The sequence below is a fragment of the Aquarana catesbeiana genome, linkage group LG03 (genome assembly GCF_042186555.1).
Source record: "Aquarana catesbeiana isolate 2022-GZ linkage group LG03, ASM4218655v1, whole genome shotgun sequence".
Classification (NCBI taxonomy): Eukaryota; Metazoa; Chordata; class Amphibia; order Anura; family Ranidae; genus Aquarana; species Aquarana catesbeiana.
In genome coordinates this window covers 333,729,176-333,751,003 of record NC_133326.1, presented here as the reverse complement: position 1 = coordinate 333,751,003, position 21,828 = coordinate 333,729,176, and the positions used below count along the sequence as shown (strand labels likewise).

General features: G+C 40.6%; 1 protein-coding gene across 2 annotated transcripts in view; it reads left to right on the top strand.

The window, feature by feature from the left end:
- The window catches only part of CPLX2 (complexin 2), a 357,329-nt gene extending 337,723 nt beyond the window's left edge, over nucleotides 1-19,606 (top strand). For both annotated transcript variants that reach the window (XM_073620543.1, XM_073620542.1), the window contains exon 4: nucleotides 16,358-19,606. In XM_073620543.1, the coding sequence (XP_073476644.1) occupies nucleotides 16,358-16,555 (198 nt within the window). In that variant the 3' untranslated portion in view covers nucleotides 16,556-19,606. The remainder of the gene's footprint in view (nucleotides 1-16,357) is intronic.
- Nucleotides 19,607-21,828: the final 2,222 nt, after the last annotated feature.

Below are 21,828 nucleotides of genomic sequence, written 5' to 3'. Positions count from 1 at the left end.
CTGTGCTACAGCGGGAGGGGCTGAGCAGCCAGCACGGCGGCCACGTAGCTTCCCGGCTGACGTCAGAGGGAGAGCTCAGCCCTTCCTGCTGTAGCCCAGGATCAGAGAAGCAGAGCGGCCGGGAGTCACGTGACCGACCTTAAGCTCTCTGAAAAAAGGTATTTAGAGGCATCTATTGCAATAAACACTTAAACTGTGCATTATCGCCTGATAAAGGAGAGGGGCCGACAGTGAATTGATTTAATAAGGTTACAAACACTTTAAGGGTGTTTAGATTACACTAATTATTACAAGCTAATTATAACAAAGAGGTTACTGATGTCAATTGGGATTTTTAAAGTTAAGTGATTGCAGCAATAGTTTTTACTAAAACTTGTAGAAAAGATAAGTTGTCCAATAGTGAGCACGGTGACAGTATTGCTTGAAAACCAGCATCCGACCGACACCCAATCATCACTGGCTGCCAATGGCTGATCAGTGTGTTCTGGCGGGGGGGGATTTCTCTGTCAGGACACAAAGGCATAACCGGGGAGATCCCTGCACCAACATCGCTTATGTTAGTACAGTGATTGCTGGGTTGAACGAAAAAAACTTCTAGTGTGTACCAGGCTTAAGACTTATAGACATTAGGGAGTGCTAAAAATATGTATATAACTGGTTCTTTTCTAATTTGATACACAGTTTCTTTTTTGATTGATAATAAGTTATCTGTTAGCTTTTCAGTAAAATAAAATAAAAAGAGATATAAAAGTTTATCAAATAAAGCTGTGCAAATATCAACAATGATGTACAAAGGCAGTAACCCCTAGTAACTATCATAAAAGGTTTCTTAATTGACATCAAAGGCAACATCCAGCATTTTTGCATTTTGTTATATACAAACAAATAAACCTATGTATACAGTATTTCACAAACGTGAGTACACCCCTCACATTTTTGTAAATATTTTATTATATCTTTTCATGTGACAACGCTGAAGAAATTACACTTTGCTACAATGTAAAGTAGTGAGTGTACAGCTTGTATAACAGTGTAAATTTGCTGTCCCCTTAAAATAACTCAACACACAGCCATTTATGTCTAAACCACTGGCAACAAAGGTGAGTACACCCCTAAGTGAAAATGTCCAAATTAGCCATTTTCCTCCCCGGTGTCATGTGACTCAGGTGTGAATGGGGAGCATGTGTGTTAAGTTTGGTGTTATCGCTCTCACTCTCTCATACTGGTCACTGGAAGTTCAACATGGCACCTCATGGCAAAGAACTCTCTGAGGATCTGAAAAAAATAATTGTTGCTCTACATAGGCAAAACCCTGAAACTGAGCTGCAGCATGGTGGCCAAGACCATACAGCGGTTTAACAGGACAAGTTCAGAACTCAGAACAGGCCTCGCCATGGTTGACCAAACAAGCTGAGTGCACATGCTCAGCATCATATCCAGAGATTGTCTTTGGGAAATAGACGTATGAGTGCTGCCAGCATTGCTGCAGAGGTTGAAGGGGTGGGGTGGCAGCCTGTAAGTGTTCAGACCATACACCAAACGCTGCATCAAATTGGTCTGCGTGGCTGTCATCCCAGAAGGAAGTCTCTTCTGAAGATGATGCACAAGGATCCCCTCCCTTCAGAGAATTGGCCACAGGGCAGTATTCAAACATAAAGACCCCAAACACACCTCCAAGACGACCACTGCCTTGCTAAAGAAGGTGAGGGTAAAGGTGATGGACTGGCCAAGCATGTCTCCAGACCTAAACCCTATTGAGCATCTGTGGGGCATCCTTAAACGGAAGGTGGAAGAGCGCAAGGTTTCTAACATCCACCAGCTCTGTGATGTCATCATGGAGGAGTGGAAGAGGACTCCAGTGGCAACCTGTGAAGCTCTGGTGAACTCCATACCCAAGAGGGTTAAGGCAGTGCTGGAAAATAATGGTGGACATCCAAAATATCGACACTTTAGGCCCAATTTTGAAATTTTCACTTAGGGGTGTACTCACTTTTGTTGCCAGTGGTTTAAACATGAATGGCTTTGTGTTATTTTGAGGGGACAGCAAATTTACACTGTTATACAAGCTGTACACTCACTACTTTACATTGTAGCAAAGTGTCATTTCTTCAGTGTTGTCACATGAAAAGATATAATATTATATTTACAAAAATGTGAAGGGTGTACTCACTTTTGTGAGACACTGTGTATATATATATATATATATATATATATATATATATATATATGTATATACACACACACATATATATATATATATATATATATATATATATATATATATATATATATATATACACATTATATGCAATGATCAGTAATTGTGTTATATTTGCTGGTGTCGATACTTCTCAGAAAGCAGTGTCAATATTGTGTTCTCTGTACAACACTGGAATAAATGAAATAATTCTATAGATAAATAAATGCTAAGTACTAGTTATCTTTTTAAATGATTTCTGTCACAGGGGATGCTCACTGCTGACTTGAAATTAGATTAGAACTGTTATGTGCTATGAGGACGCAGACGGCATGCAATGCATCAGACTCTGTCTTTAAAAGTCATCAGTGTGCAAAATAAAGGGGTCTGATCTCAGAGAGAGAGATCAGAATCAGGGCGCTGAAGCGAAACTTCAGACACATTGTGTCTGGGTGTCAGAAATAATAGAGTAGCGTTGCTATACACTATGCTTATTAGTCGGTGTGTTCTATTTTCTGCCACATGCATACCTTCATCTACACTTTGTGCTGTACTGTTCATGCACATTAAGTCTAGGATGGAGGAAATGGCGTGACAGCTCTGACCATCTCTCTCTCACTTCACCTTTTTCCCCTTTGCTTTGTTTATTTCTGCTGATGCATCCACTCTTATCATAATGTTCAGTGTGGTGTAAGGAGTTAGCAGGCTGTGCGCTGTATTTATCCACTTAATAATTCATTAACTCCAGAGCCCTTCCACTCTATGACCATATGCCATACGGCAGCAGGCAGCTCTTTTATTACTATGGTAAGCAGAAAGTTTGAAGTTAAAGGGCACCTATAAAAAAATCCAGGGGTGACCAATATTGACTTCTTTATGAATATGTTATTTGCCTTCTGTCTCTGATCTCATTACGTTATGAGTATAAACCTATCTGCTCAGCCAGCTTCTAATATATGCATTGAAGTAGTGCACCAACTCAGCTCACTTCACCTCTTTTTTCTCTGTAGTCTGGTTGTCCTGGATCCCACCAGCTGGCCATTCTGGAGCTTCTCTGCAGGCTCTTTGCTGCCTCTTATAGACAGTAAAGAAATGCTAGTACTAAACAGTTTCCCACAGCCACTGGTTGGTGTTAGAGGAAGTAGAAAGAGAGAAAACTATACAGCCCAGGCATCAGAAAGAACACTCCTACTGTCCTCTTGCTGACTCTGTTAGCTGGTCTGTAAAATCATGTTGGAGTGGATTACAGATAATTCAGACTATACTAAGCCATACACCTTTTTTTTGTTTAGTCTGTGGGCTGGGCAAAAGAAACCCAAGAGACTCCTCCATATATGGTAAACAGCGCAGAGTAGTGAATCCCCCGTTGTGGTTTTTGTAATACCCAAACAGGCCCTGCATCTTATTGGATATGAGCACTGATCAGCCAACACTTTTTCCACATAGCTTCTTTGCTTTTTCAATCAAAGGATGTCAGGCAAAGTTGTGCCAACTGGGCCATCCACTAATCAAATTTCAGCCTTCTCTATCCCAACCAGCAATTTCCAGCTTTAGGCAAACTGAATGACAAACTTGATTTTAGCACAGCTGTGGTGTTTACTTCATTACTAGCTCATTGATTCCATTCACTGATTGCCTGGAATTGTTCTTTAACGTGATACCATTCATTACTCAATACAATTGATTGAACATACAAGACATCTTTCTCTGGGTTGGTATCATGCCTGCTAGCAAAAACAAATCAGATTTGCTTTGAAAGCTTTCTTTTTCAGTCTACAGAGTTGTCAAAGAAATTGCATCATTCTAACTGCAAACATTCTCATTTCACCTATGGCTGACATATTTCAGCATTCTGCTGTAATTATTCTTTTATTTAACTATTTCAGTCTTACCATTAAGCAGCATCAACATGCAAATAGCAGAAAGTAGCAATATACACGATGGATGCAATTGGAATGTGTTTACCTTTATTGCAGACTGGCTGTATATGTACTAACATATATTAATAGGTGTTGAATCAGTTTTATTTTATTTTATTTTTTGTTTGTTTTATGTTGTTGTTTTTAAAGTGATGTTTTATGTCTGTTTTTACTTTGTTTATTTGTTCTGCAAATACATTTTTAATATATGAAAATTATCCAACATTATGGGTTTTTCAAAAGAGACATCTCAACAGTAGCAAGCTGCCTGCCTTCAGCTTTGGCTGACTGAAAAAAATAAACATTTTTTTTGTATTTATTTTAGCCCTAGCACCATAAAAAAAATATGTTGCATTTACGATCAACATACTGTTATCTCTGAAATAAGAATAGATTTTTCTGATGTAAGGAAAGTGTAAGCATAACCACAGTATGTGAGCAAGTGAACAAAGCTGAGATGTTTGGAGTTCCTGCTATGAGGAATAGAATTTCTTCTTAATGGTGTCCAGGGAATGACAAAAAACAAAAGTAAGGCTGTTGAAGGATTATGTCAAATATACTTTAAGTAAACTCTTTGTAACCTTTCAAGCCTGCGTGAATACATTTATCACATATCAAAATACTATAGTAAAACCTTTATCTGCCTTTTAAACATGGAACTGTCTCAGGGAACCCCTGCTAAAAAATATTATATCTACAGCCCACAGCACATTAGCATGAACTGTAAGTTTATATACAAGTATAAGTATAAGTAACAGATATGTAATATCATATATTTGTAATATATGACATTTTTTAATAATATTTTTTTTTTATTTTAATATAACATCCAGAAAAGAAACTCAGACAATTAAATTTGTAGCGTTTTGAAAGTGCACCAAAACTCCCATATACAGGACTTTTGGTGTGCTTTTAGAAAGTACACCAAAACTGCAGGACAAAATTAAATTAAGAAATATATTAAAATTTAAAATAGAAACAATTATATTGAAATAAAAAATATATTATTAAAAAATGTTAATAAAATACAATTCTTTTACTTATTCTTGTATATCAACTTACTGTTCATGCTAATACACTGTGGGCTGTAGATGTAATAATTATTAGCAGGGGTTTCCTAGAGCCTTGTACACACTATTCGTTTTTTTTCTACCCAGCAGGACGGAATGAAAAAACCTGACTGCTTCAGAGGTGCCGCTGTACTAACCATGCAATGTTAGTACAGCGATCTCCCCTGCTGTGCTATTGTGTTCTGACAGGTGAACGGCCCCTCCACCAGAACACTCCGGTCAGCGCTCTCAGGCATTGGGTGAGAGCGCTGATCGGAAGCTGATTGGTCATGTCCCATCAACCAAAGCCGCGACCGGCTGCAGTACACATGGGCCAAAGATCTCCGGTTTCTATAGAACCAGCCGATGTTGCCCGATATTCATCCCGTGTGTATGGGGCTTTAGACAGCTCCATGTTTAAAAGGCTGTGAAAGATTCTACTATAATATTGTGATATCGGAGAAATTTATTTATGCAGGCTTATTAGATTATAAAAAGTTTACTTTAAGTATATACTCTATGAGAATGCACAGCTAACCCACACCAAACCCACTGGTACACTGCGCTACACCCACGATGCAGTCAAACCACACTGCATCAATGTAAAAGGTGCCTTAAACAGTTACTTATGTGATGCAAAGTTAGATTTGCTGGCAATAGCATCTGTGGAACAGTAGAAGAGGGTACATGGCATATGGCATACACCCGATTTTCTTTGTTGAAGTTGTTTGAGGAATACACTGTATGCCCAAAGTTTTTAATTGGTTAAAATGTGCTGTCACATGGGGAGGGAGGGGTGGCCCTTAGCCCTGTATATGCACAGCTATTTCTTGGGTCAGGACTTTGACAGCAATTTGATGGGAGGCTCTAGCAGGTGCATAGGTTGGCAGGGGAGCTCATGAAAGCTTAATATGTGTTCCTTACCTTAGGTTTGCATCTCTAGGTTTGCTTTAAATGAATGCTTAGTTTGTGTACATGCTAAGGATTCTGTAGAGGTTTATATTGCTTAAAGTCTGTTTATCAGAAAGTAGGTGACACAATTATGGCATGCTTGCCAGCTTATTCTGCCTCAGTTCTGCAGGCTTTCTTCCAGTCTGAAATCTGATTGCCTGCCTGGAGTGCCTGCCAACACTGTCAGCAACATAAAGCCAAATCAGATAAGACCAGTGTCATAATAAAATAATTACCTCAGTAGAAAAAAATAAACTTTTTATAATTTACTTCTATGTACCAAAGTAGCCATTTCATTACACCCAGCAATGATGGTTATAATTTGACAGGCTTCAGGTTAACTAAACTAAATGTAAGCCATAGATTTCATGCTCTCGTCTGTGACCTTGTGAGATCAACTGTATGTTGTTACTGAAGAGGTTTAAGAAAGTTCAATGTTATCAAACCATCTCCTAATATTAGAAAACCTTGTGCTATCTCTATCATCTCTGACTGGGAGCCTCATTCCTACTGCAAATGTTTCATCTAATCATAAGGTGGGCAGAAGGACATGGATCTTTAATATCCTGTCAGAAGATGTGGGTGATAATGAAAAAAAATAAATAGACCTTTTCGGATTTTTCCATTTCAGAAAAATTAAACTTCCTTTTTTTTCCCCAAAATAGAGACAAAATGATTCTCTTTTCTGGTGTTGTGTAGGTAGAAATTCCATTTCCTGCTATCTTTTTGATGTATGGTTCCAGGATTTAGACCTGTGTGGGATGTTTTCTTTGCTGTAAAATCTTTAGATGATGGAATGAAAAGGTATTTTTCTCTGGTGTTACTATCAATAGACATTGATGGTAAGCTGTGGAGTGGAGATAGCATATTAAGACAAGGTTTTATTCTTAGTTTCATAGGAATAAAAAAATGACCCTAAGTGTAAGGCCCAATGCTACATTTGCACATACAGTGCCTTGAAAAAGTATTCACACCCCTTGAAATTTTCCAAAGGTTTTCATGTTACAACCAAAAATGTAAATGTATTTTACTGGAGTGTTAGACCAACACAAAGTGGCACATAATTCGGAAGGGGAAGGAAAATGATAAATGGCTTTCAACATTTTTTACAAATAAATATGTGAAAAGTGTGGCGTGCATTTGTATTCAGCCCTCTTTACTCTGATACCCCTAACTAAAATCTAGTGGAACCAATTGCCTTCAGAAGTCACCTAGATAGCAAATAGAGTCCACCTGTGTGAAATTTAATCTCAGTATAAACACAGCTGTTCTGTGAAGCTCTCAGAGGTTTGTTAGAGAACCTTAGTGAACAAACAGCAACATGAAGGCCAAGGAGCAAACCAAACAGGTCAGGGATAAAGTTGTGGAGAAGTTTAAAGCAGGGTTAGGTTATAAATAAATATCCCAAGCTTTGAACATCTCACGGAGCACTGTTCAATCCATCATCCCAAAATGGAAAGAGTATGGCACAACTGCAAACCTACCAAGACTTGACTGTCTACCTAAACTGACAGGCCAGGCAAGGAGAGCATTAATCAGAGAAGCAGCCAAGAGGCCCATGGTAATTCTAGAGAAGCTACAGAGATCAATAGTCCAGGTGGGAGAATCTGTCCACAGGACAACTATTAGTCGTGCACTCCACAAATCTGGTCTTTATAGGAGAGTGGCAAGAAGAAAGCCATTGTTGAAAGAAAGTCATAAGAAGTCCTGTTTGCAGTTTGCGAGAAGCCATGTGGGGGACACGGCAAACATGTGGAAGAAGGTGCTCTGGTCAAATGAGACCAAAATTGAACTTTTTGGCGTAAGCAAAATGCTATGTGTGGTGGAAATCTAACACTGCACATTGGGGGGGGCGTGGCCTGGTACAGCATGGAGTAGGACATGCAGGACATGAGCTCTGTCCAATACTCCTTCTTAAACATTAATCCTGCTACTCAGCAACCTCCTGCAGCAGCCTGGCATACCCCCCGAGGGCCCTCCGCACACACAGACCTGATTCTGCGGACCTCTGGCCCGGACAGGGGTTTGAACGAGGCGACGCTCTTCTGCACGGCGGCAGCCACAACTACAGGCCATGGCTTCGACCTAGTCTTCGGATCCAGCGGCCATCTTGCTTCTCTAGGCCTCTTCACCAGCACTGTATCCTGACCCCTCTGGTGTCTGGCTCCCTCACCACACACCGATTCTGCTACACGGGCTTCCGACCGGGGGTCTGAATGGAGCAGTGCCCTCCTGCACAGCGGCAGCCCCAAATCCAGGCTGCGGCTTTGGCCTAATCCCGGGCTCCGGCGGCCATCTTGGTACTCCCGGCCTCTCCACCAGCACTGCATCCCTCACTATAGTGGATCGCCCAGCCCACACACTGCTCCTTATAACCCTCCTCAGGGACTTCACAGTGCTCAAACTTATGGACGACTCCTGCATCCTCCAGGTGAGTGGCAACCATTTTGCTACTCACTGACGGACACCCCTGACCTTCCCACCTCTCCTCTGCTTGATCTGGACCCCGGCTGACAATCTCAGTGCCCCAGCCTGCCAGAACACTGTCCCCACCCAAGTTTGTTGGGGGTACTCGGATCCATCGGGGGTGAGCGGTGATTGTGACCTTGTCCTTAGTGTCACGTGTGGCGGCCATCTTGCTGTTCCTGACCTCCAAACTCCCCCAGCTCACCCTCCGTGCCAACTCCAAAACCACTCAGCCAGCTATATCTCCCACTTCTCACTAACAGCCATGGCCCCGATGAAACCCAAGTCAGACACAACTGCCAAACTTGATAAGTACCGCCGACAGGATAAAGACAACCTGGAGGAGGATAGCGGCACGGCGTCGGAGGGGAGAGAGGTGGCGGGCGTGGACATGGATAGAGTGCTGGAAGCCATCTCTGCACTCCAGGTTGCCCTCACAACCAAAATCGAGGAGGTGAAGGTAGACATCTCCCTGGTCCGACAAGACCTGCATAAGTTCAAGGAGCGAGTTAAGACATCTGAGACCAGACTAGGAGGGGTGGAGGATGCGATCCCGCCATTACAGAATACCTCTGAACGCATGCAATACCAGATCAACCAACTCCTGGCAAAGCAAGATGACATGGAGAACAGGCTTCATAGGTGCAACCTTCGCTTCATTGGCCTGCCGGAGGGGACGGAGGGGAAAGACCCTACCACATTCCTGGAACAATTACTAGTCACAACGTATGACAGAGAGGCCTTTTCGGCCACTTTTGCGGTCGAGAGAACGCATCGCATGCCCGCTAGGCCGCCACCACAAGGTGCCCCCCACACACATTTATCGCTAAATTGCTGAATTATAGAGACCGTGACACAAAGCTGCGCATGGCACGGGTGAAAGGTAATATACCCATTGGCAGCGTCAAGGTAGCCATCTTCCCTGATTTTTCCACTGAAGTACAGAAGCGCAGACAAAAATTCACAGAAGCCAAGAGGCGCCTGTGTATCAAAAATCTTAAATACTCAATGCTATTTCCTGCACGCCTTCGTATGGAGGATGATGGTCGAGCCATTTTCTTTGAAACCCCTGAGGACACCATCGCCTGACTAGAGCGCCGAGATAACAACAGGAAAGAGAATGATTAGCCCACCATATACAGCACATGGCCGTGTACTGCAGCAAGGGACCACAGGCCTCTTTCCTTACAACATGAGGGACATTGTCCCACATATCTCAGGTACTGTACATCCTTTATTGAACCTGCATCTGCATATCCCCCCTGAAATGGCAACTCTCTGTCTTTCCTGTGCACATCAATTGCAATGATGACACCATATGGCGCCCAGCCCACCCAATCACCACAGTCAATATACCTTACACGTGCTTGTACCTTAAATGTTACGGTTGAGATGCACAAACTGCCCAGGCTACAGCCGCATACAACATTATCATTCCCCTTCACATACGGAGAACTACTACTCAGAGACACAAGTCCTACCATATGAGAGACTAACTCAGTGAAGTTTCGCCCCCTCCTTGCACTGCCAGAGTGACCTGGCTTATGGGCATAGATTCAACCTGAAATTTATTCCATTATGCCACACAAGCCTTACCACAACATGTCCTGGGAAGTTTGATCCTAGGGAAATATTTTCATACCAGCCTTTATCACTCAGGACCCTGATTCGGGTTTTGTCTAGGTTCCACCTCACACACTAGTTCGGGATTTGTTATGGGTATATGCCTACACCAGTTGGGGTCAGTGTGGGGGGGAGGGGGGATTGTTATAATAGGAGTACAATGCAACAATTACGAATGCTACCAGTTACAGAATGCAATGTTTAGTATAGTTATGCATGACCTAATAGCTAGAGAGATTTCTGACATGTGTAGGGTGAGGACCCTCTCTTGTGTGATACAGTGGTACTACATGATCAAAATCCTATATTACCTACACTATACTTTACCATGACTTCTCTTAAGCTCCTAACGTGGAACGTTAGAGGACTACGAGACAAAATCAAACGTACAGCTGTTCTATTGTATGTTAAAAAGCAGAAGGTGGACATTATAGTCCTCGTTGAGATACACATAGATGGCCGTTTACAGCTCGCCCTTAAACGCCCGTGGATTGGGTGGGCATATCACTCAACTTATACAACACACGCAAGAGGGGTGTCCTTGCTCATATCCAAGTCCCTGCATTTCGAGTTGTGTGATCTGAGCTTAGACCCTAACGGTCGCTATGTTTTCTTACATGTTAAGATATATGGTGAACAGTTTTTGCTACTGGCTTATTATTTACCACCCCCATTTTGCATGACGGTCTTGACGGAGGGACTCAACTTCATGGCCCAGTATCCGACAGTCCCAGCCATCTGGTTGGGAGACTTCAATGCTACCCTAAACCCCAGCCTTGACAGAGCACCAACACTGCACATCACCCTGAACACACCATCCCCGATGTGAAAAATGATGGTGGCAGCATCATGTTGGGGGGATGCTTTTCTTCAGCAGGGACAGGGAAGCTGGTCAGAGTTGATGGGAAGATGGATGGAGTTAAATAAAGGGCTATCTTAGAAGAAAACCTGTTAGAGTCTGCAAAAGACTTGAGACTGGGGGGGAACTTATACTTCTAGCAGGACACTGACCCTAAACATACAGCCAGAGTTACAATAGAATGGTTTATTTTAAAGCTTATTTATGTGTTAGAATGGCCCAGTCCAAGTTCAGACCTAAATCAATTTGAGAATCTGTGGCAAGACTTGAAAATCGCTGTTCACAGACACTCTTCATCTAATCTGACAGAGCTTGAGCTATTTTTCAAAGAAGAATGGCCAAAAATGTCACTCTCTAGACGTGCAAAGCTGGAAGAGACATCCCCAAAAAGACTTGCAGCTGTAATTGCAGCGAAAGGTGGTTCTACAAAGTATTTACTCTGGGGGCTGAATACAAATGCACGCCATACTTTTCACACATTTATTTGTAAAAAATTAATTGAAAAACATTTATCATGTTCCTTCCACTTCACAATTATGAGCCACTTTGTGTTGGTCTATCATATAAAATCCCAATAAAATACATTTACGCTTTTGGTTGTAACATGACAAAATGTGGAAAATGTCCAGGGGTGTGAATACTTTTTCAAGACACTGTATTTGTTGAGGGGACACACTGACTCAGTGGTTATCATTGCCACCTTGCAACACTTGTGTCCTTGGAACAGTTTCCATCTAAGCATTACATGTGTTGATGTATGCATGGATTATCTTCCTCAGCCCCCAGGCTGTAAGCTATAAGTGGCTTCTTCCCAAATGGACAGTAGTTTGTTCCTGTGGTTCTTCCCTAATGGACAATGGGGTACACATGTATGAGTGAGGTAAACATTTATGATTGTAAGCTTTTCTACAGAGAGATGATTATGAATGGTTTAGTCTTCTCCATAAATAACTGTGTTGGTGATAACCAAATCATCAAAAAAAAATCTATGTATGTACAGAATGTATTGCATTTAATCCTTGATCTGTGATTTGTAGAATAATTTGTTAATTTCTTTAAAAAAATTACATGGGCATATTATTTTTTAGTTATGATAAAAGAAATAAAATATGACAACTATCAATTAGGCAGTAAGTCTTCCTCCCAGGTAAAACATGTCTGTTTGTGAATGCTTGCTTTTTTATACTTTTTTGTTACTGATTCATTAAGTCCTTGTAGAACTGTCATTGGGAGCCTCCATGGATAACTTTGCCAAGGCACTTGTACAGTATGTGTGCATGCCCACAATTACTGATGCTGGATTGTAATGTATTTCATTGCCTGGCTTAAAGGCATAGTTCACCCTAACCAAAAAACTGCCATTGCAGGTAAGGGGTGCCTGTAGATAAAAGCAAACCGTGCAGCTTTGACCATAGCTATGTGTGTAGGCCATGTATGCACCTCCTGAAGCCTGACTGAAAAATTCCCAGAGCTCACATCATCCAATAGTGCCTTGCTGCTAGAGCATTGCTAAAAGACTCCTAGGTCTTACTGTTCACCTCCACCATAAAAGGAGCAAGCCCTTTCTCTGATTCAAACCCCCTCACATGCGCTTTCTCTCCCCTAGTTCTGAGCTCAGCATTTGAAAGCTTGCTTCTGTGATGGTGGAGGTGAACAATAACAGCTAGGAGTCTGTTAGCAATGTCCTAGCAATAAGTCAGGATGAAGTGATGCCATCTCTGGAAGTTTTAAATCTGGCCTCAGAGGTAAGTAAACACCTATAGCAAAGGCATTATTTCACTTTGGCCAAAGCTGTACAGTTTGTTAAGGCACCCCTTACCTGCATAGGTTATTTTTTGTGAAGAATAACTATGCCTTTAAAGCCTAATTCCGTGTTGCCAAACCCCCAAAGTGAAATTTACTGGCAGGACGCCAAAATTTACAAACGGCACCAAAAAAACATGAAATTTACTGGCAGAGCCGCATTTTTTACTGCAAAAAAAGTAACTAAAATGCCTGTTTTCAGTGCTAAACAGTGCAAATGTCAATATTTAAACTATAAACATGTTGCTAGCGCTATTCACAATGTGTTTAAGTTAAACAAAAGTCAAAAAACATATTTCTTCATTTACATGGAACGGGAGGTGGTCAGAGGCTGTGCAGAATGGTACAGGAGGGGGTCAGAGGCTGCGTGGATATGGTACAGGGGGTCAGAGGCTGCGTGGACATGGTATGGGGGTCAGAGGCTGCACGGACATGGTACGGGGTCAAAGGCTGCATGGATATGGTACAAGGGTCAGAGGCTGCGTGGACATGGTACGGGATCAGAGGCTGCATGGACATGGTAGGGGGTCAGAGGCTGATTGGACATGGTATGGGGGTCAGAGGCTGCGCGGACATGGTACGGGGGTCAGAGGCTGCGTGGACATGGTACGGGGGTCAGAGGCTGCATGGACATGGTACAGAGGTCAGAGGCTGCATGAACATGGTACGGGGTCAGAGGCTGCATGGACATGGTACAAGGGTCAGAGGCTGCATGGACATGGTACAGGGGTCAGAGGCTGCATGGACATGGTACGGGGGTCAGAGGCTGCGTAGACATGGTACAGGGGTCAGAGGCTGCATGGACATGGTACGGGGTCAGAGGCTGCATGGACATGGTACAGGGGGTCAGAAGCTGCATGGACATGGTACAGGGTCAGAGGCTGCATGGACATGGTACGGGGTCAGAGGCTGCATGGACATGGTACGGGGGGGTCAGAGGCTGTGTGTGTAATGTTCTCCTGTTCAATGGCTCAGCTCTGCTCTAGATGTCCTCCCTCCTTTGGCTCAGGATGATCAACACAATACAAATCAGTTTCTGACTGACCTGGAGTGGATGGTCAGTCAGCGGCACTCTGTTCAGCACTCCCTCCGTTCCAGGCAGAGACAGACAGACATACTGACCAACCTCCTCCTCTGCTGTCACTGTGGCGAGATGCCGATGAGAACGGAGCACCTGACATTCAAAAATGGTGCCAGGTGGCGCCATCACGTGACTGAGCATGCGCCTGCCCAGCCGAGCATGTACGAGTTTTCCCAAGCTCGGCTGCCCATAACAGACATTTACAGGCGGCCTGAAAATGGCTGCTCGTAAATTAACAATTTACAGGCTGCCCATAAATTAACGAGCGGTTGGCAACACTGGCCTAATTAAGTTTTTAGTTTAAACCAGCTAAATACATTCTAGATGCATCAAAACAAAAGGTGTGCAATTTAATGCAGTTTGTGTTATCTAAAAATTAGCCCCAGCCTGAGTAGAAAAGTTGGTCCCCTGGCAACATGCTGTAGATTAAGACCTTTGCTCTTAGTGTGGAAGCAGTAGTCTCTCTGCAGAAGTCTGACATGCCCTTTCCTGAGACAGACCTATGGCTCTGGAGTCAACAGAGTTTGTGATCCCTGCTGTATGAAGAACTATAACTCTGCCTCAGCAAGGAGCCTGTCTGTATTATTTTTGAAAGTATGGAAGGGCGCATAAGTTCACTTTAGGATCCTGTAGACTCAGAAGTATTGGAAAGAAACCTTAGTGGAACTCTGTACACAGAGAACCAGCCACAGAGATAAGGCTCTATTCACCAAGCAATAACAATTGACATTTGCCAAAATGACTAATATTATCATTATAACAAATAACACTTAGGCAGGCCATACTTGACTGGTTTACCAGGAACCAGCCGAGATTCGAACCTTGTATGCGCAGGCTGAATGTACCAAATTGATCAATCGCTCAATTGTACTCAATTGATTGAGTACAACCAGCATGCTAGGTTTTACCTGTGATTACCGCTAGCGACTTCCATAGCTGCTAGCAATAATCACTGTCTTCTACCGGCGGGAATGGCAACCCATGGTTGCAGGAATGAAATACGCTCCGTGTATGGCCAGCCTTACAGTGAACTTTAGATTTGTGAACTGAGCCTATATAATAAGATATATTTTGGACTCATAACTATATGATAGGATTTTGGGGTTAACTAGGTTTAGGATTATTTAAGTATAACTCCAGCCACCTTTTTTTTAAATAGTTTTGGGCATAGTAAGGAAGGATTATGATTTCTGTTTTTATTGCTGTTGAGGTTTCATTGAAAAGATTTCCCCCACACTCACTGTGGGAGTGACAACACTGTGACCAGGAAAGCACAACAAAAATTTTTTTACTGTTAATAATTAATTTCATGACCTTATCTTAGTTCATGAATGGCTACAGACAGTCTGCTGCGCATGCAAAACAAATTATCCAATCAGTCAGCAAATATGGTTCCTTATCTTTGCACTTTTGCTCCTCTTAAAGTTTTTGTAAACCCTGTTATACCACTTTTACCCATGGGTAAGCCTATAACAAAGCTTACCTGTAGGTACCTTGAAGATCTCCTAAACTTGCACAGTTTAGGAGGTTATTCAGTATATGCACTGCTGCCGACGTCATAGGCACACGTGCACTGAAGAAACGGGCCGCTGGTGCTGTTTCTTCAGGACTCACTCCGCGTGCATGCGTGGGAGTGACGTCATCACGGCTCCAGCTAATCACAGTGCTAGAGCCGTAAACCCGGAAGTAACTCTGGTGAAAGATGTCCGTTGTGTACTCGGAATGCTGAAGCCGATTCAGGGCATCGTTCTGAGGTATTTCATAATGAGCTAGTATGCTATGCAGCGCGGTGATCGCAGCCGAGCCCTGTTGCTTGGACACGGCGCGCCCGATTACAATTAGTGCCCACCAGTGCCAGCAATGATTGTCCACCACTGCCAGCAATCAGTGCCAACCAGTGTCCACAATTGCCACCAATCTGTGCCCACGAGTGCCAGCAATCAGTGGCCTTTAGTGATGTCAGTCAGTGCTGGCTATCAGTGCTGCCCATCAATGCCCATCACTGCTGCCCATCAACACTCATCACTGCTGCCCATCACTGCTCACTCATCTGTGAGGTGAGCAGGCAATTTGGCTGGTGAAGGATACACAAGTATTGGTCTCAGTTAGGACGGATAAGCACAGCGGTGGATTGTTTTATACACTGTGATAAATGAACTATTTTTTTCAATAATAGATATTATACACATATGGACTGGTTTCACTAGGATATCAATCATTTTTTTTTAAATATATAAGTGGATTATTAAGATTTGTTTTTTTTTAAGGGGTTTTTTATATAATAAATGTAAATGTCATACAGTGCTTCACTATAAGGAAATAATTACTTCATATGTAGACTTTGTTAGTACCTAATAAGTTTTATAGAATTTTGCAACATTCTTGACACATTCTCTTTTTGCTTTGCAGTATGGTTTAAAAAAGAAGGAAGAGAAAGAAGCTGAAGAGAAAGCAGCCATGGAGCAACCTTGTGAGGGCAGTCTGACCCGCCCAAAGAAAGCCATCCCTGCAGGATGCGGGGATGATGATGAGGAGGAAGAAGAGAGCATTTTGGACACCGTACTCAAGTACCTCCCAGGTCCTCTTCAGGACATGTTCAAAAAGTAACCATAGCCAGCCAAGCGGACCTCTTCCTTAGCCAAACTTATTTTCAGCTACAAAAAAGGGACCAGCAATGAAATCCTTAATGACAAGAGAAACAAATAAGCACAAAAACGGATAACACAAGATACAGCAAGCATTTCTCTAGCCACATGATCTGTAACAACAAACATAAAAAATACATGCAAATTTGCAACCACAAACTCACACAAACGTACATATCTGTGAACGCAAGAACACCAAACACTTCTTCTCTTTTACGATTTTGGACATTGGTCTTTATGCCATACATCATATCAAATAGACAAAGCTCACTGCTGCTCACAAATGCTGGCCTAAACAGTGACAGATTTGACAACTTCTGCCAGTTCTGAAGCAGTAATCAAAACGTGCTCACTCTTGAGCAGATCTTCTAGCAGAATAACACATAACGCATAAGACCCTATAGGGGTCTGTCAGATGAAAACCTGGAAGGTTCCAACTCGCCATTGTTCATCTGTAATTTTAACCCTCATAATAATCCTTGGAGTGTTATCATTTGTAAATATTTCCCATAAGGGTGCTAGGATGCAGAGTGACAAAGCTCATATGCAGATTTAACATCCATTTTGTGAATTTTGTCACATGCTTTGTGACATCTGGGAGTTTGGAATATGTAATGGGATGCATGTGAAGAAACCCTGGTTTGTTTCTATTCTGTACATTGTACATTGTGTTTTTTTCTGCTTTTTTACCTACCCTTTTTTTTTCATTGCTTATGGGACCTGCAGTAGATAACATCCAGGCTTCATATGTTCTGAAATATCAGCCGTTTTTCTTCCTAGGAACAGAGAGACAAACATATTCTGGCTTTAGATGGGTCCCAATACAAGCTGCAGGTCTCTTAGCAATGTTCTTCAAGGGGAAGTATGACAAAGGAGTCCAGGGTGGTAGAATAGACCTTCTCCATCTATGGGCTCTGACTTGGACCAAGAGACTTCTTGTAAGGATTTCTACGACTCTAGTAATGCTGACTGCATGCTTAGGAAATTACAAGTGTTTGATGCCTTTTTTTTAAATTGAAAGCACTGTCTGTCTTAGTCCTGTGCCTATCACCATAGTTACTGTTTACAATCATAAGACATTGACCAGATTAGAGCTGGTGTGTATATATATATATATAGGCATGTATGCATCTGTTTTCAGCCAATCTTTCTTTAATTTATGATAGTTTTTTTATCAAACCAAAGTGATTTATCTCTTTATTTGTTTATCAATGTCTGTTTTTAAGTCTACTGTCTTCAGTAGTTAACCATGTTGTCTCCCTGACACAAAGTAATTTTACAAGGACCAAACTGCAGACCCTGATAAAGAAATAGCTGATATTTGGATTCTGTACTTTTATGTGGCCCAATGTAAAAATATACTGCCTTTACATTTTTATTTTTTTATTTTAAACAACAACCCTAGCCAGCAGAATAGTTTGCCTCTTCAGCCAGTGCATTATGCAATACATTGGCAGTTGTAAAGAGCTATCTTCAATTGAGGGACCAGTGTACAGCTTACTTTTTTAGAGCCTTCAGGGGCAGTACAGATATAGTAAGATTGCAGTAGCTCATCAGTTGACTGCTATTTGGCAAAAACTAAAATAATCAAATAATAACTAGGGTATTTATTTATTCTTAATTATGTAAAGTACTTTTGTATTTTTTAGAAACAATGGCTAGAATAGTAAGTTATGCCAAGAAACTGCCAGGTGAATACTATAACATTCCAGAGATTGGACCTCAATTGACCTGAAGACAAAGATCCATACATTTATTCTCCTATGACCAAGTTCTAGATAAGTAGGTATTGCTCTGTAAAGTGTCAGTTTGATAGTGTGCCGGGACCAAAAAAATATATATTACCAATTAAATGTAATTCATATATATATACCCATATATATCTATATATATATATATAGATATATCTATATCTATATATATATAGATATATATATTTCAATATTTGAGGGTGTAGCCAAAACGTTAGATTGTAAGAGAAAACTTGAGGTCCTGAACCAAGAGGTTTGGGGTTTCTGTTTTAACGCAAACACTACAGGCCGACGTAATGGTTTTGAAAATCTAATATTACTGCCTCACCATTATATGTGTATTGCAGTTAGGAAATATCATCAAAACAGTAAATTATTACAGATTATATTCTTTACACATTGCTATGTACATAATTTAATGTGTATAATTACTATAATAGCTTAATATTGCATTGGTAAAATACAGAATTTTCACTGACAGCGTAAATAAAAAAACAAAAAGGCAAGGGCTGTTAAACTATATACTTAAATGGACACTATTTTAAACCACTACTATATTTTAAAAGTATGATATATCTATATATATCTATATAGATAGATAGATATATAGATGTATATCTATCTATCTATCTATCTATATATATATATATATATATATATATATATATATATATATATATATATATATTTGTCTATATAGTGTTTTTTTAGAAGTGATAACAATATTAATTATAAGCTGGGATACTGTGAGTGGTCCTTGCGAACATTTATGTACAGTTCTGTGTGTTTATATATATGTGTATGTCCAGTCTGTATGTACATGAAGATGTTCTATGTTGCCGCTTATGTTTCCTGTGTGTTTTGACTATCATATCCTATGACTTTCAGTAAAGAGTATATGTTTCATACATGCATGCTTCTGTTTCACAGTGATACCAAGCTGCCCATGTCACATGGCTGGGAGCCAGCCAGCAGTGACTAGTCGCTGAGGCCCCAGGGCTTCTGTAGGAGATAAAGCCATAGCCATTACTTGCTGTCTTGTAAAGTTTGTATTGTATTCCGTTCATTTTGTTATGCACACAAGTATATATGATTCAACAACAACTCTACGCTGGAGGTTCTGTTGGGGACAAATCTGAAAGCAATCAACACTGCCCAAGATCTTTGAGTTGTGAATTTGATATTACAATTTTATGTCACAAGAGATATGACATCTTTTTTACTATGCATAAACATAGTAATGAAAAAAACGAGCAAATTAATTTGTTTCTGTTTCTGTTGTTTGTATCATGTATGCACTGTTATTCCAGTATGATAAAAAACATCAATCTTGCACTTTATCTTCAAAGAGAATATGGCATGTTTGAGAAACTCAGTTAAAAAATGCAATTATTGCTCAAAGTGAGGTTTAATGTTAGTGGCATAAAAAAGCTAGAAATAGTATGCATCCAGATGTTATGGGATGGCTGCCTTAGAAGTCAACTTAAAGTGAGTCTGAATCCAGGTAAGGAAAGAAATATTAGACCACTCCAATTCAAATTTCAAAAAAATTGATGCATTCTAATGAGATTAACTATCCACTGACTTCTGTGGAACTCTAGTAGCAATTTCTACCAGCCAATGTTCCCAATTCCTATTCCCTGCTGCAGTTACTGTAAAGCCTAGCAAGAGCTTTGTTACGCGACTTGCTACTTGAGACAACTTTGAAATGTCCCAGGCAGGTATGTAGGCCTAAAAACTAAATTGCAAATATGTTACTGCTACAGCTGGCCATACACTAGTAGATTTTCAAATGAACATATGAAAATTCTCATCAGTAGCATTCAATGACTTGACAAATGTCATTCAAAAGTACTTCAAAATTTCTTTTACTTTTAAAATTTGATTTTGAAATGAATGCAATTTCATGAATTAAAAAAATCACATTTACTGTTAGAAATTTGTTTGTTCAAGAAAAATTTCCCATTCTGCCCCTTCGACTTTTCTCATCACTGCGGTTGAAATGAAATGAAATGAATTTCAGATAGACTCACTAATGATTCAAAACCAGAAGAACATTCCTGAAATTAAAGATTTTAAACACAAATCTTCTATGTCCAACATTAGTCTTCTAATGGCCAACTTTAGTCCTGAAAAGACAAAACTGTTGGGTGGTTCAACTCACTGGCATCACCTCAGACTAAAATAGTTTTGGATGGTGGGACACTTTAAAAAAATATATAGTAACTAGATTGTATAATTACAAAACTGTAAGAGTTCTACAAGCTGCAAGTAGCATACTACATTTTTGAATATTTAGACAGTTTCATATACCGTACATACTGCCTATGCCTAGGGTATGAGTAGAGGCTGCATTTTGTGCTTTAGAGGCACAACTGGGGCCCAGAAATAAGAAAAGTTGGGGGTCTATAGCAGGGCAATTCTGTTCTTAGACAGTCATCACTGGAACAAGTGTAGCCACTAAAAGATTTACCCTCACCTCCTTTTCTGGTGAGCCAATGACAGTGGTGACTAGGACAAACAGAGATTTTGGATCTACCTAGTAGAGACATGGGCAGCAATAAAACATTACAGCGTTAGTAACCCTTTCATACTAAAAAAAGTTTTGGTTTTATATATATATATATATATATATATATATATATATATATATATATATATATATATATATATATATATATATATATATATATATATATGTGTGTGTTAAACATTGTGCTGCCCTGCACATGAAGTATTGGCATTGTTACATACAGTATAACTCAGCAACAGCTTAGTTGCCTGTAGAGCCTCCAAATTAATATAATAATGAAGCAGGGAAAAAGAAATGGCAAATTCACCAGTAGAAACAACAATACCATCCCAACAGTATACCTTTAAGAATCCAACCTAACATTGTGGAAGACAGGGGGTCAGGTTTTATCCAGCAATTTTCTGCTACTATAGTGTGTATATTGCTTTGGTGGTATGTAAACATGGTTTTGGAAAGCACAGTTTTAAGACATGTCCTTATGCATTCCATTTTTAATTTTTTTCATTTCATGCTGGTTCAGAATAGCTGTTTTCTGCGCTACCATGAATCCATAAACCTAATGCACAGTGAGGAACATCTATAGAACTTTAATACAATTATGCATTTTGGCAACATAGCAAAAGAAACAAGATTATGCTTTATTTAATACTTTGTGTTTTGGGAAAAATGCACAAAGTGTAGATATTTCCTGAGTTTATCTTGTTCAGATTTATAATTGTCCCCAGTGTCTGCCAAATTCTGTTTACCCTGCAGGGAATGGAATTGTGTTCCAATGTATCATAGAGGTACTGAAAGCTTGTGCTTGCATTTACCATTTATGTAACAAATGTGCTTAGTTTTTTTGCAAATATTTCAACACTTGTCAAAAAACCCAGAGGGCACCTTTTTTAACACAGTTTAGTTAAAGCCATATTCCTATATAGGGAAGAGCAAAGCAATTGTTGGAATAAA